Source organism: Citrus clementina, unplaced genomic scaffold (assembly GCF_000493195.1).
Source record: "Citrus clementina cultivar Clemenules unplaced genomic scaffold, Citrus_clementina_v1.0 scaffold_9, whole genome shotgun sequence".
Taxonomy (NCBI): Eukaryota; Viridiplantae; Streptophyta; class Magnoliopsida; order Sapindales; family Rutaceae; genus Citrus; species Citrus x clementina.
In genome coordinates, this window is record NW_006261964.1 from 2,503,417 (window position 1) to 2,521,285 (window position 17,869).

A 17,869-nucleotide genomic window follows, 5' to 3' on the forward strand; every position below is an offset into this window, starting at 1 on the left:
AACATTTAACTCCTTCACAGCTGGACTTTCCAGCAAAGATTGAAACATCTGCTATTCCTAGCTGAAAGTTTGAGAAGAGTAATCAGAGGCCCACAGCACCAGCAGCTTCACCAATCGCAACGTCACTAGACTCACTGCATCACTCAAGGATGTTTATGTAAAACTAGAGCTCTCTCTTTCTCAAAAATGTATGTTCACTCCGCCAATGCAGCGATTCATTAGTATACATTTCTTGACGAGTGACGGTTGTTTCTGGCTTGACCATGCCAATAACTTTATTCATAAATCTGGGTTTATAGGATCATTGATGCTGTAAGTACCAATAGAATGGCCCCATCAGGCCCCAGCCACCCCACTGATATAGCAACTCGAATGGGGTGATTGGGATCAGAGAACCATATGACCAATAGACTTCACTTTATGCAAATGGCTAAATGATCTAAAATTTAGCCAACTTTTGGAGCCATAATGCTTGTAATAGTGAAATATCTCCATTTATTTATATGTCTGTACCAAGTGGGATTCAATGTCATATTTGGATTTAGATTAGATTAGATTTTATTTTGGCGTTTAGGTAATAAAACCGACAGTTATGTTTTCGATATGACTTATGCCCTCCCATATTTGTACCACTATCATATCATCAACAATATTTTTATTATAAAGTCGGTTCGATCCATGCTATTGTATATATTGCCAAGGAAATGCAGATAACAGCCCATTTAGCTATCCATCGGGGATCCTTTCTTCCAGAAAATATCGTTGAGATAGATGATCACAAGTAAGGTCTATACATAACTCGTGCCTTAAATCTAATATTGCAAACAAGTTTTCGGTCGAAATGAAGCATATATTTGATCATCCTCCCATGAATTAATCATCAAGAACCCAGATCTCTCCCAACTTTTGCATTTCCTTCCTCTTGATGCATGGCAGCAGGTTATAGGTAGCAGGAGAGCTTTTGTTCTCTTAAGGTACATTGTTGGGGTTGTGGTTACAGGTTAGAAAGAGTCTTAGCCCTTGGTAACATCAGCAAGAAGTCCTAGCCAGGAATAAGTGACCAATTATGCAATATAAATCGCTTTTGAAGCCTTTAGAATGCACCTGTATCCACATCCTGAGACCATCCAAAGATGCAAAGACATGTATCCTTCTCTAAGATTTGAATACAAATTTTATCTAGAAGCAGATCAGGATGAAGGAGATAGATACCTCTTCAGGAAATTAAAATATGCAGGATGTCAGGCACTTCTGAAGGCCTTCTACCACAATCACTGAAATGAATAGGGGAAAAAAATGCCTAGTCATCAAAACCAAAAAAGGAAAAAAAGGTAGTGAAAAAAGAGTAATTAAGGTAATTAAGAGAAATTTACCATTTCTAAAGATTTTTGATGAGATAGAGGTGGAACAAAAGTAGCTTGATTTCGGTTCACTGAAACTGAGTGCTGCAGATCTGAGCATTCACTTCTGACAGAACGAAATAATTCTGATCCCGAGGTAGCGGTGTCTGAAGTTCCTTTGCCATTCTTCAGCATAGATGGCCTAAAATTGACCCCACTGGTTGGATCAGTATAACCAGCTCCTGATGGTAGCTACCCAAAAAAAAAAAAAAAAAAAGGCAATTACCAGACAATCAATGGAGTAAAAAGTAAATATCAATGATTCAAGCATCGAATTCATGTTCTGCAAAGTGGTATCTGTGAAGGAAAATGTAGTAGGGTACAAATGAATCTCATTCTTCTGAAGCTCTTAATACAAGTTTCCAACTGTGTGACAATGACCATTTGCAGCGAAGCAAGTTTGCCTATGCATGAGGTTAATGTTTTCAATTAACCAAGTAGCAATTATCAGCCTCCTTACCAGACATCACTAACGGTTTACTTGTGATGAAAATAAATATGGGAATCTGACACAAGATTGAGCCTTCAGCAGAATTTTACAGAAGGTATAACGGATTAGCAGCCAAAACAAAATTTTTACACACTCACATTAGAAAAGTCTTTAATGTGCACAATGATGATGGTAATATCATCTGTCCGGTTTTCATTCTCCAACCACAGTTTATATGATTCTCCGGCGATGGCAGAACATGCATCCCGGGCATCTGTATACTTTGCCGCCTAAACAGAAATGAAATAAACTTAAGTGCAGAATATAGGGGCTACAGCAACTTAGAAATTCCGGAAATGAAGATAACTTCTAAGCAAATTATGCATCATGTTGGACAAATAGAAAAGCCAGCAGTTGGATAATGTGAATAGCATACTTCATAATAAAAAACACAAAAGTTCGGATGATCTACATAGAGGGCAGGAATGGAACTGCTCATAGTTTGGCCTATGATACTGTTATCTAGTTAAATACAACAGGTTGATGCATACTGCAAAACTGCAGTGGCAATAGATTGATGTGCTACTCTAAGCTCCAGAATACCCACACAAATGAACGTGCATAAACAATGAAAGTTGATTGATATGATACAAAAGAAAAATATCAGACGCTAACAGTAGGTAAAATTCCATGTGCTGTGACACAATTATCAACTGAATACAGGCAGATCTCAGAGTTCTTAAATATGTTTGAAAGCAAACAATAAACTCTAGTCCATTAAAAATTGAACATGTTAAACTTCTAGGCAACTTAATCAGTTTAATGATACGCATTTAATTGGGTTATTATCCATTTCTGCCATATGGTCAATTAACCAAACAAAAGTCTTCTCAAATGCTATGAAAACAAACTTGAAAGCTACAGCCATCTCCTTTGAGCATCTGACACCCCTTGCATGCACTCACTGAGATGACACATTCTCACTGGTCATGGATGCTATGAATGAATGTGTGGAACCATACAATAGCTAGATTTTGTTAGTGGATTGACTGCTTTTGCAATAAAAGCAAATAAGGTTGCAAATAACAATTAATTGGAGTCCAGAATTAAGGTGTTAAAGTCAACTATAGGCAACATGCTAAAACCAGTTATGTGCTACTCTTGAATATTAAACAACAGAAAAGTTTTACATTTCTAAACATACAGGAATACAATTGTCCCACAACAGATAAAATAAGCATCAAGCAAATGAAAACTTCACCAAATCAACAATCATAGAATTATGACGACTGGTTAGTAATGCAATAAATCAGAAAGGAGATAAACAAAGATTATTGGTCCATCAAAAGATTAATCAGGTTTCATACCATATCGACAACAGCTTGGCTTGAAAGGAACTCAAAAACTCCATCACTAGCAACCACGAAGAACAAGTGATTAGGTGTTAGCTGAACCACTGACACCTCAGGAACTGCAACCACACCGATTTTCTCAGCAGTACTATCTCCAACACTTCTCGTAAAAGCAGTTCCTGGATACATCCCATTCTGAACCCACAACCTGGGAGGATCACCTCCTTGACTCTCTTCATCGCCCCACGTCTGAATATTTGGGTCCTTAAGCCCTTCAACCTGATCAACACTCAGAACCCTAGCCCCACAAACCTTCACTCTCTCGTACTCATCTTTCCTAAATGGCGTTTGATCATGAGACAAATCCTCAGCAATAATTCTATTCCCATCTTTAACAGCAATCACAGCCCTTGAATCACCCACGTTAGCAACATAAATCTTATCCCCGACAACAAGAACTGTAATCGCGGTAGTACCACTCATTGTATCATCAATTTCACTTGAATGCAGCTCAGCATTGACGGTTAAAAAAGCTGAATCATAAGCTTTAACAGGATCATCCAACAACATGGGATTATTTGCCAATTCCTCTACCAATCTTTGCTGAACAAAATTTGAACATTGCGTACCAAATTGACCGTGCCCATCAAATACACCAAAGAAATGAACATTTGGGTTACCCTGAACGTGCGTTTTGATACAATAACTATCTTGGTTTTCCTTATCTGGCGAGTCCGGATAGTAACCACGTTGCGTCAAAACAGAGTACTCTAAATTGAAGTTATATGAAGGAACAGAAGCGGATTCTAGTGATCTTTGTGTGAGTAAATGTTTGCCGTGGAGACTGTAAATTTCTTGAGGAGAATCAGCAGCTGATGAGGTTGGGTATCGGCTGCAACACTTCCCATGAACACAACCCATGCTTTTTTTTTTTTTTTATTTATGTTACAAGTGAAATCACAAGAAATAACAGAGAAGAACTAATTGAGCAGGGTGCTTGATAAAATTCCTAAAAGAAACTATAAGTACTTGGAAGGAAATAATTGAAGACATGCAATTGTTAGTGAAAATGGTGAAATGGGTATTCTTTCAATTTCAAAGTTGTGGCCGTCTACATAGTAATTTTGTAAAGAACCCATTTTTCCCCCTTTTTTGGGGAAAGATGCAAAATGGAGAAAGGTATTGTTTTTCAAAGAGAATTTTGCAAACCAACTAGCAAGCAAAGGTAGGATGATGATGATTCAAAGAATCTGCAAAACCCCAAATGAATCAACCCTAAAAGAGAAGCACAAGTTTGGGACATTATGGACTGAACAAGAAGCTTCTTGTTTCTTTTCTTTTCGCTCGATGTGGGATTTTCAAAGAAATTTTTGTACCTTTTAAGGGCGCCAGATCAAGGCTCAAATCTGAAAAACGCTGTAAACAAAATTGGGGCTTGTTTTTCGAGAGAGAGAGAGAGAGAAAGAGAAAGGGGGAACCAAGAAAACAGAAACAAAACCAAAACCAAAAAGGGCTCAGGTCCCAAGAAAACCCACCACACAAGACATAGTAAAGTGAACGTGTGAGAGATTGGTCAGGCAAGATTTTATAAAAAACATTACATAGGACAAAGATTTTTTTTTAGCTGCCAAGATTTTGAGAGAGATCAGAGAGATTCATTAAAAGAATGCGATCAAATGTTAATAGATCATCGTCATCATCTTCAATTCTTCATTCAACTTGTTCGCATTTGGTAAATTAGATAGAATTGGAGGGTTCTTCTTGTAGAAGAAGACCCCCCAATTCTGTGTTGATAAAATGAAAATTTTCTGTCTCTTAACGCAAAGTTTTAATTTTTTCTTTTTAACTAAAATTACCCAAAAAATGTAAGGAAATATTTCCATAATTCTTTCAAATGAATTATGTGTGAGATTTTCTAAGGTTTTGTTTGGTATAGTTTTTCAAGTAGAGCTTATTTAAATAGAGTTATTGTTAGTAGAATTTTTACAAAGAGAGCTTTTATTAAAAAAAATTAGTTATTTGGTTGTCAATAAAAGTTTTTATTAAAAAATTATGAAATTATTTTAATAAATAAATTTTTTAAAATTATGTTATGAAAAGAATAAAATAAAATAATTAAATAAGTAGAATATATTTTATATTTTTTAATATTTAAAAAAAAACTTGTCAATATCTACTCCCAAAAGTCTAAAATTTGACCTTTTACTAATAGATACAAAATAATTTATTTAATCTTAAAAAGCTCTATTAGAAAAATAATCAAATAACAATAAAAATTATGATAAAAGTTTATAAGATTAAATAAACACTTATTTCTATTAAATAAGACATACCAAACAGACATTAATATCATGTTCAAAGCACATTAAATTTTTTATATTATATTAAGTACAAAAAAATAAAATTTAGAATAAAAAGTTTATATATTCACTCGGAATGAAATAATAAAATAAGTAGATATTCACACATGACAGTTTATAATAACATTATATTATGTGTCATCTTAGTTCGTAAGTATAATATCATTGCAGTTTCATTATAGGTTTTGATTTCAAATGTTACACAAACTACAATCTCTTGTTGAGCTCTTATTATGTTATATACAACTCGTTTCTTTCTTTGTAAGTTGACCTTTCTCATTCCAAATAACATCAAGACAAACACTATACATGCACATGGCTCTTAACACCATAGCAACTTTGTTTTTAGCCTTTGTATTAGCTCTCCCCTTCTCTCAAAAGAAAATTTTATGCAAGTCCAAACTTCTTCCATCTTTGCATCCACTAGCGAGGGAGAGGAGTTGCCTCTCTTTTTTGGTGTTTTATTTTTCTTTCATATTTGCAGTGAGAGATACTTTTATGTGCACTTATGGGCTAGTTCTCTCCACTCACATATAATGATTAATGGGTTATAATTTTTTTTTTTTTTTGGTTTCTTTTTAGGCTGGGAATCTACATATTTTAGAATCGAAAAGTTTCAGATTGTAGATTAATTATTGCAATAAATTTACTATATCAATTAATAGAGGTAATTTTGATAGTAGAAAATACATTAAAAAAGTTGAAGGTCATCTCAAATAAAACTCAAAACTATTTTGTGCACATGGAGACATGGAGTGGAGGTATTTTTTTGTTAGACATCACGAATGGATAATTTTTGGAAAATTTTCTTATATAATCATTTTCAAAAACTTATTATCAAAAATAGTCATAGAAAAAAAATGTCTTAAAATAATAACCACACGCACTTATTATGGACTAATTTGTCCCACTCCAAAGATCATTGTCAAAATCGCCTAAATCACCTATATCCCATCATCGCTTAGCATCGCCCATCATTGCCCGTCACCTCAAAATTTCTTTTTACAGTCCCATCATCACAATACTACCATCACAACCCCTATTATCACAGCCTCCATCAGCAAAAGGTTCTACATTGTCCACAGTGTTAGGATTCGACCTAAATGTATGACTCCCTTATACTTTTACAGTAATTTTTAATTGATTGGTAAATTATTATTGATAGAAAAGCACACTAGAATATGTATTGGTATGGACAATTCAAATATTTTTAAAGATTAATGTGTGCAAAATATAAGCACATTAGGTGTTTGTTAAAATGTCTCTAAGAAATTTTTTTCAATTATTTCAATAACTTTGTTGAACTAGTTCCTAGTGATCCACTCTTTAATACTAAAGGTACTTACTAGTATGAAGTTTATGCTTATTTCATAAGCTTTTTTTTTTTGTTTATGTTGGGTTTAGGCACTCATCACTCGCCCATGTTGTGGGCGATGGCGCTCATTGTCCGCAACTTGGCTGCGGGTGATGGCACCACATCGCTCGCAACATGGGCAAGCGGTAGTGGGTGATGGTCTAAGAGAATACTTCCATAGTTTCCCAAGATTCTTGAAATGTGACTTTAAATTACCTGCCAAATGATAAAAACAAAGGTCGTGTAGTGCAGTAGGAAATATCTTATAAATTGCTCTACGGATAAATGTGCAATGATCAGATATAAATGCCAGCTCTGACATTTCTCCAATGACTTCATGCAACCCATCATGAATCATTCCCAAGAGACATTGTTTTTTGAATCTACAATCCCAATAGCTATAAGATACATTTGGTTATTCCCATCCAAGTATGTTGCAATCAACAAATTTCCTTCATATTTACCTTTTAGATGAGACTCGTCTGTGATCACTCACTTGATTGACTGCATAAAACCTTTTATACAAGATCCAAGAGTAAGAAAATAATACAAAAAATTATTATCATCATTCATCGCAAGCCGAATTATTGTACCGTCATTTAGCTCTTGCAAGACATGAGAATATTTGGAAGTAAATTATATGACTCTTTTGGGTTGGTCTCTTTATATCGACTTCAAAGCATTTTCCTTATTCTGATATACTTGCTGGTATGATAAATTAATTCTATAATCATTCTTTATATCCGAAATGATATCCTTTGGAGTATATATTCGCTTGGCATTAACAAACTTTTACTTGATAATTTTGCCAACAACCTGACTATTTGCTTGACGATGACCATTATGGAAAATATCATTTTGACAAGTATGCACAATGTTATATCTCTTCACTAACCATTGTACGTTCTCCTTGTCATTCGCCCTCGCTGCTCAAAGTCACCATTTACATGTTTTCACAGCACAACAAGCCTCCCAACGTATGTTTGTGGACCTATCCACCTTGAACTCAAACTTGTCTCTAATGGCAATAATGCTAAGCTCTGTGTATAACCGTTCCTTTATGCTGAATAGTTGTCCAACATAAATACCACTTGAACTACAACTGATGGCATAATTGGAACCTCCAATTGTAGTGGGTCAACTACAGTTGATACTAGGGGTCGACTTCGACTATATGACCTAGGGGTAATGGGCCGACTTTGACACAGATCATTATCTTCCTAAAACTGAGACATTATTTCTATATCATCTAATGGACGATCACAATCTACGTCATCACAGTCACAGAATAGAAAATAGCTTTCTATAGTTAGAAATCTTTGTTCTTCAGTATCGGGGAATGAATCATTATCATAGTTTGGCGTGAATCCATAGCCAAATGTGCTTTCCGTAGTTAGAAACCTTTGTTCTTTAGTATCGGGGAAGAAGTCATTACTATAGTTTGGCGTAGATCCATAGTCAAATATGCACTCAAAGGTTGAAGATTGGGTTGATGGCATCAAAGGAACTGATTTTTGTTGAGATAACATTAAATGAGCTTTGATTGTAACTTTAGGTGATGTAGTTACAAAAAATAGAAGTCTTACCATAGATTATTGGATCAGAGTTCATACGTATAATAATGTTTACCATTTCATCATCTAGTATGTTCATCAGTAAAGAAGCAGTGGGTTGCATAGAACAGTTTGTGCCCCAAACTGTTTTCACTGTCATAGAATATTCGTATGAACTTAACTTTAGCACTTTATATATCCTAACAATAAATTATTCGAAAGTTGCATCATTTCGAAGTAAAAATGCTTTAATTTTTCCATTCTTGTATTCCACATGACCATCAACAAACGTTTCCCATAATCCATCATAACACATCTTAAGCACAATTGTTGATTCCATTAAACCTGAAGCAAATTAAAATAAATATAATTACATTACTAAAATAATAAATTTATTTTTATAAAAATATCATTAACAACAAACAATTAACATTAAAAATACAACAAGTGAGAAGTGCCGCCAAAGGCATTCATCTCTCACGAAAAAGTGTGGGCGAAGGGTGCCATGCCATCGCCCTGGCGATACCAATCTTCACCCGCGATCAGAGCTTCTTCTACAAATCATAGAAACACATAATTTACCAAATTTTTCTTAATTTTTAGATTCACACAAGCAAATATCTACTCACATTGTAATCAAAATTAATAAAAATATATGTTTTACAAATATCTACAAAACTCAGATAAAACTTAATTAATCTTACAATCTAAATTTCAAAAAGTACTAACTTTAATTCTTCCTTGAGCTTTTTTTTTTTTTTCTCTCTATGTTGATTGGTTTTGTTTTCAGTGCTAGTTAACAATTGTTGTTTGATGCATATGAAATCAGAGTAATTTTATGTTTAATTGTTGGAGGGAGTTTGAGAAGTGAAATGAGAGGAGTTTTGTAGAGTTCGTGTTTAGTTATTGAGGTGAAATAATTTGTGTTTAGTTGTTGGCGTGAAATAAGAGAGGAGCTTTAGGGAAGGACAATTTAGTTTATAAAAAATGTGTGTGGTTATTATTTTAAGAACTTTTGTTCTATGACTAGTTTTAATATTTAGTTTTGAAAGTGGTTATATAAGAAAATTTCTCATAATTTTTCCTATCCGCACATCAATATATGAGTATGGTTTAATCAACTATAGTAATTTAACTGTACAACTATTATGTATGGACCCAGTATTGTTTATTATTATGCATTGGGTTATAAAGAAATCTCATTTTCTTTGTTAAGAGAAAAGAAAAAAAAAAAAAAGACGAAGAAGGGGCTCTTAACGCGATTAACTTTTGACAATTAATGAAGTAAATCGTTATCCACTTCATTTTCAATTTTGAAACTTTTAAAGCAAAGTGGGTCGACCTCAATCTCTCGCTTTCTCGAAAGTCTTCATCTTGTGTCGTGCGTTATGTAAGCAAATATTGAGTGTTTATAGCTTGTCTTTCGATCTATTTTGGAAGTTTCTCTTTTCGGTTTTAGAGTAACAACGACACACCATGTACCAACAAATTAATTGAAGTCTTCTTCAAAGAGAAAGCGAGAGAAGAGAGTTATTGAGAGAAGCAACCCAGTTGTGTTTCGTGTCTCTCCAAGCAATGCAAAATTCCAAATTTGCTTTCGGAAGAAATGCTTTTCAAGATGACGGGGGACCAGTAGTATCACATGACCCCCGAGACCCACAGATTTTTTTGATTCATTTCTTGCTATGCTTCCTCTCGCTTTCTTTCTATCTTCATCAATCATCTCCAATATTTCAATTAATAAGCCGCCATAAGTTTATGCTTTATCTCACTGAAAAGCTCACAAAGTGCTTTTCAAATAAGCACTTGATACATATAATATTGGGGAAAATATGTGGTACATCCACCCGTTGGATATTAGTAGACCCTATTTATTTAAGTGCATTCAACGGCTGGATGCAACTGTAACCGAACCCATAAGATTAAAGTAAATCTTGAACAGTATAAATTTTTACATCATACAGGATAAACGGTAGGTAAAGTACTAATTAGAATATTTAAAAGTAAAAAATAGTATGATCATGAACTTATCCTATGGATGGCTTTTGCTATTGCTAGTGGACTTCCAGCACCTTTTTCTTAAGTTACCATTTTAATCAAGAGTCAAAGCCGTAATAGCACATATCATTTTTGATGAATTTAATACTCATTAAAAGATCAAACAATTTCTTGTTTGATTAGCATTCATAAGGCCACATGTTGAGTTCCAACAGGTTCGGCTTTGTTCCCAACTAAACCACAATTTGCATTCAAGTTATTTAAACTTTATTAGGGGATCCAATTCTAAGTGACAAAACCACTTAGAATTGGTAACAAGTATTGCTTTAAATTTTCATTTTTCCTTTCTTTCCTCTGGGATTCTCTTTTATTTAGGATATCAAATTCATTTTGTTGTGATGCTGTAGGAAGCGCCAAGGCCACACGAGAGTTGGTTATTGACAGAAGCAGGGGCTCCTCTTGTTGCAGCAATTGGTAAACCCATATTTAGCTTAAATTTAAACCTGATCACAACAACATTATTTTTTGTCTAATACACATTTATATTTTCATGGAAAATGCTATGCTCTTTAGTTTTTAGACATACATGAGGCAAGAAACAGAAGCACAGATATCATCAAGATTGGGCTTTGACCCAAAGATTAAGTGGCAACTCACAGTGGCCTACATGAGTGGGCTTAAACTTTCTTTACTTTGTTAGGCTAAGAACCCACAATCCTTTTAGGCTAGTTATGCCTAAAGCTGAAGTCCGAAAACCCATGAGAGGGATTAAAACAAATGGAAGTGATGCAATTATTTGAATGCTAAGAGAAACAAAATGGAGAGTGTACAAACTTATGTTGTACAGATAAGAATAGATAGAGAAATGATTTTTTCCACGTACACTGTAAAATTTAAAATTGCCATTTCGGCTAATGGGTACGAGTCCATTGATAATCCATGCCTCCAAAGACTTTGAGGGTATGGATACGGGCCCTAGCATATTAGGATTTTATTTTCATTTTCATTTTAAAATTAAGTAACGGTAATCATCTCCTGACGCATGTAAGTAGAATATATTTTTCTCTAATATTTACGATGGTAGAAATTTAGACTATGTTAAAATGGACTTAGACTTAAATTATCATAATAAATTTATGATTATAATACACGTATCAGTGTTAGAAAAAATAAAAAGTTGTCATTTTGGTTCTTTTTGTTGCTTTATTATTGTTCTTTGCGGCGGCCAAGCTAGTAGTAGTATTGGGTAGCATGGACCGTGCTTATCACAAGAATCCAAAAGGACAAAAGGCCAAATTCAGATAGTAGTATGTGCCGCTTTCGTTATTTCTACAATGAAGAGGAAATTTCGCCAATTTATTTTATTTTACTTTTTAAGGGAGAAAACTACTCTCACATGAGTCGCTTAAGGAGAGGTCGAGTCCTTGTAAAAAAAAAATAGAGCGAGTTGCTTACCATTAGACTAAAGACGCCCATCATTCAAAGGATTTTTAAGGCTTTACGTCAAATAGGTTTTGCGAGAGAAATTTCAGTTTAAAACAACAGAACTCAGGAGGGAGGTAAAATACTCATCAAATGAAAGATACGGTATAGGTAAAAATACCACAAACCTTAGGGGAGGTACATGATAATTTCTCAGAGCCCTTTTCTATTGGGGTTTCAGAGAGCCAGTATCCCTCTGCCATGTCAGTAATCTGACGTGGACACACGTACCTACATTTGGAACCCCAATTATGCCATCGTGCACTTCGTGTTACTACCCGACAAACAATTTTAATTCCATTGGAAACCCAGGTGATTCCCACGTCATCTCCGTAATCATCCTCGAGGAATTAAAAAAAAAAAAAAGTAAAAAAATAAAACATTTTCAAAACCAAGGGTTGCATTCATGCACCCCCACAGAAAAATCCCATGCAAATTAGATGATTTGATATCCCAATTCGAGAATTGGACTGACATCCAATTTTTTTTAATAATTGTGTTGAATCGTGTGTTATGTCTGCGAATGTGTATGGATGCTTTTGGTATGAAGAATAAAATAGAAAAAGCAAAGGAGATGAACAAGAAATTACAGAGAAAGAAAATGAAACAAATATGATAGAAAAAGAAAAGAGATAAAACATGGGCATTTTCTTTTTAATCCCCCCCCCCCCCCCCCCACCACTACTACACAAATCCCCTCAAAAATCTTAGGCGTGATAAGCCTAAGTGGGGTGCATTATCATGGTGATTCCAATTTCCCCAACCCTTTTTGTTACTTCCACGTCGTCTTTTTTTTTTTTTTTTTTTAAATCTTTCTACACTAGTCAATCCAACATTCATAAACCCATTTCACCCAATCACATTTCTCCACGTCATCTAACCTTTTTTCCCCAAAAAAAAAAAAAAAATTCCCCTACTAAAATCCTAACCCCCACGATCAATTTCACTTTCCCCTATTAATAGTAGTAGTAATAATAATAATAATATTATTAATATTAATAATAATGATAATAATAGTTATCCACTACTTCCGGCGAGTCGCCGTGAACGTTTGAAACACGACGCTTCCGGCAGCCGGGAACTCGTCCATTACGCAACTCCGGCACTTCAAACCCAGTGGCTCGATGGCATGCACGACACGTGTCCAAACCTCATGGCTTGTGCATGTGGTGGACACAGACATTGTAGCTGGCTTAAAAACTTGTACAACTCTCTTCAAAATTTGAGCAACCTCATCATGGTCGTCGTAGACGGACCCCACGCACTCGAAGCTCGCGTAGCTGAAACCATCCTCCGGGGTGACGTGGATAGTAGAGTAACGGTCGCCGTCGACGCCGTTCATGGAGTACCCACATGGGTCGAATGCAAAATCACAGATGATGGAGTTGGGGTTGGGGTTGATACCGCCGATGCCGGTGAGTTCAGTCATTTCTTTACCTGCAGTGTCGCCGTTTTTGCCATCGTCTGGCCGCCGGAAGAACTTTCGTGCAATAACACGGTCGAGTTCGGTCATGCAAATCTCCAGAGTGAAGGTAGCATTAACATCGCCGGACACTAGCTGACGAGTGGTGGCTTGAGCATCACTGGCGGTGAAGACGTGCCACGAATGAGAGGCCAGTTTAGAAGGCATGACGGAGGCTTTACGATAGCAAAGATTAATGGGGAGATTTTCTTCCAAGTAAAAGACTTCTTCCTTGAAGCTAGTGTGAGGGAAGGGCTGTGATTTGGGGAAAATGAAGCTGCCTCTAGTGTATCTGCAGGCGCATAGAGTGAGATTGAGATCATGAGCATAGTCAACCAATGGACGGATGGATTTGAGGAGCTGGGTGGTCCCGCAGGTTTTGATTATGATCTTGGTGGGGTAGACAAACAGGCTTGATTCAGATAACACGTAGGCGTCGAAGTATTGGTTGCCCACAGCGGATACTACAGTGCATTGCACAGCGTCTAAAACTTCTTGTAATGACTCGAAATCAAGAAGCCTTAACCCCATTTCATTGTCAATAAGATTATTAAGAGGGTCGTCGCCAAAGAAGTGAAGCTCTAGGCGCTTCTCGAAACCCTCAAAGCCTGAAACAGCCATTTAACTTTAATTGAATGAAGAGGGGGCACTGAGTGTGTGTGTGTGATGCTGAAGGAAATTAAGCGGGAGATGAGAAAACTTATGGGAGGGTGAGAGTTGAGAGAGAGAGGGGGGGTGAAAATGAATTTATAGGGGGTGAGATAAGAGAGAGAGAGTGGGGAGGGAGGGGGAGAGGAGCATGCGGGTGTGAGGCAACCAAGAATCATGATTGTAGGCATAATGAAGTGAATAAGATGATGACGATGATGATGATGATGATGATATATATTTTTTGAGAGAAAGATAAAGAAAAGGGAAAGATTTTTCATTAGAGAGACAGGAACATCAAACGGATTTTATGCCCACGCGCATATGCATGATGCATGCTAGCTAGCTAGGTTGCTAATTCGTATTCCTTTTTTTGTTGATATGTTTTATTGTGTTACAGAATACTGATCAGTTTCTGCCAACCTCTTGTCTTGATCTCCAGCTAGCTACTTCCACATCCAATCACAATTTCTCTGTTACTCATGAGTGCCAATGAAACCAGTTTTGACAATATTTTGAGTAGGGAATGAAATTTACCAATATGGCCTCAAATTGAATATACAGGATCATATTTCTAAAAAAACTAGTGCACAATTACCATTTTTCTTACTTTAGTAACAAAAAAATGGACCTCACATTTAGGATATAAATGTTTATAAACAATTTGTCGTATTAAAAAATAATTGATGGGCTCTCGACAAGTTCACATATTGGATCTATTAGTGATCGACGTGTCGATTGCATGTCTGGTGCAATAAATTATTAGTGGATATTTTATGTCTGAAATGTCATTTTAAGCTCGTAATTAAAGTAAATAAAAATAGTAACTGGATTTCCTTTGCGACTAAATATTTTCAGATGCGTATGCATATGCATTAAAATGACATGGACATACAAGAAAAGTTAGTTTTAAGTGTATACGAGGTAATTTTAGTCAAATAGTTTTGCCCTATTTAAATACTTTTGCTATTGAATCAATCTCGATTAGCTAGCCAATAAATTGGAAATAGTAGCAAATCATCAAATCATTGGAACTTTTAGTATTGTTTTAGCAAGACATTTGGCAACAGTTTAAAGTTAATTAACCCAACCCAAAAAAAAAGAAATAGAAAGCAAGTTAAACCACTAATTAAGACTAATAATTAAAGAAATCCCATCATATGGCTCATTCAAAATAATTTGAACTAGGACGTTGGGTGGTCAAACACATATTGAACATTAGCTATTGAAAGTGAACAATTAACAATGTACAAGACTCCCAAGTCATTCGCGTGACAGTTAAATTGAACACAAAAACATCATCATAAACCAGAGACCATATGTCTCACAGTATGACAACAAATTTTCATCAACTTTGCTATGAGAAGTGACTAATGAACTGATGTTTATAGGTGCTCTCAAGTAAATACAGGATAACAAAAACATATCATCAAGTTAACAGGAGAAAGAGGGGGGGGAAAAAAATAAGGAACATAAAAGAAGCAGTGATACTAGATAATGACTGATGGAAAAATTTTCCTTAAATTTACACTGAAGGGATAGTTATTGGATAACGGGAAAGTTAAAATAATAGTATTAATTGCACTAAAGCACGATATGAAAACAACTGGTTAATAGGGACAGCTTGGTCCAAAACGAAGAAGGCATGTGTTAATTAACAAAAGCTAGACGTGCCCAAAAATCATCAATAAAATAGGGAAAAAATAATAATTATGCAGAACACATATGTTAGCAAAAACAAAATAGAGAAATTAAAATAACAGGAAGGAAAAAAAACAAAAAACAAAAGGAATGAGGCGTGGCGGATAAACAATGAGAATATATCCTTGAATTAGGGAGGCCCCGTACGTGAAATCAAAAGCATTTCGCATCATTTCAACTCTCCATGCAATTTCATGTAGGAGGCATTATCATCAACTCTCTTTTTTTCGCAATGAGCAATATGTGCACCTTGCTAAGCATATCCTTAATTCAAAATTGCAGTGGGTTTTCCCCACTTCCCCTAAAAATAATATTAGAGAATTAAAAAGGTTTTGAGTTTGAAAAGTTTATGCTATAATCACCATTTCATGTGTATGTACAAAGATTTATTGTGAATTGATCTTTTGTCTGTCTTAATGTCTTTCCGTTTGTATATAGTTTACATTACTCCTACGATACCTATACCCCACTTCTTTTTGGTGGTGTAGTAGTTATCAAGTTTAGATGCCCGACTAAGAAAAATATTAATTAAGTGAATATTCGTTAGTCGGAAAATTAAATCAAATTGTTACTTTATGCAGATGTTCTTTATTTTTTAAAAATATGATGATATATTACAAAAAATATAAAACATCACGCTATTTAGTCAATTTTATAGCTGACTATATCGAATAATTCAACCTATATTAAAAGAATTTTGTTGATCATTATGTTATTGGCATGTGAATACCGACTATTTTTTTATGGGTTTAGTTGTAAATTAGTAAAGTGCAAGGATTGATGATGATCTCTTTAAATTGCACAAATTAACTATTTTTAGCCTTTAGATTATTGGTGGGTTGTCTATGGGTTAAAATTAAATGAGACTAATGATATGGACTCTCGATACTAATTAACTGTCAAAATATTTCTCTCTCGACTGTCAAAATATTTCTCTCTCGAACACACTTGTCTTTCTTTCTAATGCCCCCACAACCTAACCGTAAATAATTAGTTGTGTCTTGAATTTTCTAATTTGATCATTGTAATGCTTAAAAAGCTTCATTAATTTCTCATACAACTCTTATAGTTATGAAATTTGGAGGAAAATAAAATTGAAGAAATAGAGGCAAGAATAACTAGGGAGATTATATAGTAGATGTATAACTAGTGGTGGGTAGGTTGGATTTTGGTAGTAGTTTCGTAATTGACTTGAACTACCTCTATGATCACGTTTCCACTATTGTTGGCTGTAATTTAAGACTTTATGCACAAGATTATATCAATAATTAATTTGACCAACACAATAATGAACTCCAAGGAAACTTTGCTTAAGGAATTGTAAAAATAAATATATGGTAACAGTGTACGATAAGCTATGCATACAAAGGAAAATGCATGTGTTTAGAACAAATATGTGGTTTTAATTAAGGGCGGAAAATGAATGATTCAAAATGTATGCGTCATGAATAAATCCTATGGATGGCTGGCAGCCCCCATTATGACCACAATCCCACATCTTGTGCTGCACGCGCACGGCGCACCATCACCAAATTCAAGCAAACAACACAAAATACACACAAGCACAAGCACAAATAACGTTCAACAAAAAACAAAAAATTAAAAGCAAGCCCAATTATTCACAATAAGATACAAGTCTCAAACACTTTAATTTGTTGTTGTTTCTTTTTGCTTATGTTACTTTCAAAACAAAATTGGTCAACCACATCCAAATCTTACTTAAAAAGTCTCAAACACTAACTCTAAAAGCAAAATCTCTCCCACCTTTTACATGAAAAGATGTATCCAAAGTCCTAGTTTTTATTTTTGAAAAACTTAGTAATTTGAAGGGACAAAGGAAAGGATCTTTGATTGCTCTAAATTATTAAAACCCTAATTTTGGTCCCATATTAAGTCACCTTTGTGAACCCCTTTTAGCGATATACTAGCCTAGCACGGCTACAATTACATTGTTTCCTTCTCACCACAAAACCCAAATCATATATATATATATATATATGCAATGCCCTTATAAACTCTTATGATTGGTCCCACTAATCAGTTGAATGTGTCGTCCCGACAACCACCGTGGCAGCTGGCCCTACACAACTACAAATCATCTAGGGTTGTGCCCTAACTTCTTGGCACAT

At 35.0% G+C, this 17,869-nt stretch overlaps 2 protein-coding genes across 2 annotated transcripts; both read right to left on the reverse strand.

The window, feature by feature from the left end:
* Window positions 1-81: 81 nt before the first annotated feature.
* LOC18032275 (probable protein phosphatase 2C 35) lies at window positions 82-4,979 on the reverse strand. Its single transcript, XM_006419693.2, has 5 exons — window positions 3,198-4,979; window positions 1,989-2,120; window positions 1,374-1,592; window positions 1,213-1,274; window positions 82-1,117 (listed from the first exon to the last, which is right to left on the reverse strand). The coding sequence occupies exons 1-4, from the start codon at window positions 4,101-4,103 to the stop codon at window positions 1,272-1,274; spliced, it is 1,260 nt and encodes a 419-aa protein (XP_006419756.1). The 5' UTR covers window positions 4,104-4,979; the 3' UTR covers window positions 82-1,117; window positions 1,213-1,271.
* A 7,955-nt stretch (window positions 4,980-12,934) lies between these two features.
* On the reverse strand, window positions 12,935-14,091 carry LOC18032933 (S-adenosylmethionine decarboxylase proenzyme 4). Its single transcript, XM_006419695.2, has one exon. The coding sequence runs from the start codon at window positions 14,010-14,012 to the stop codon at window positions 12,954-12,956; it is 1,059 nt and encodes a 352-aa protein (XP_006419758.1). The 5' UTR covers window positions 14,013-14,091; the 3' UTR covers window positions 12,935-12,953.
* Between the last annotated feature and the right edge of the window lie 3,778 nt (window positions 14,092-17,869).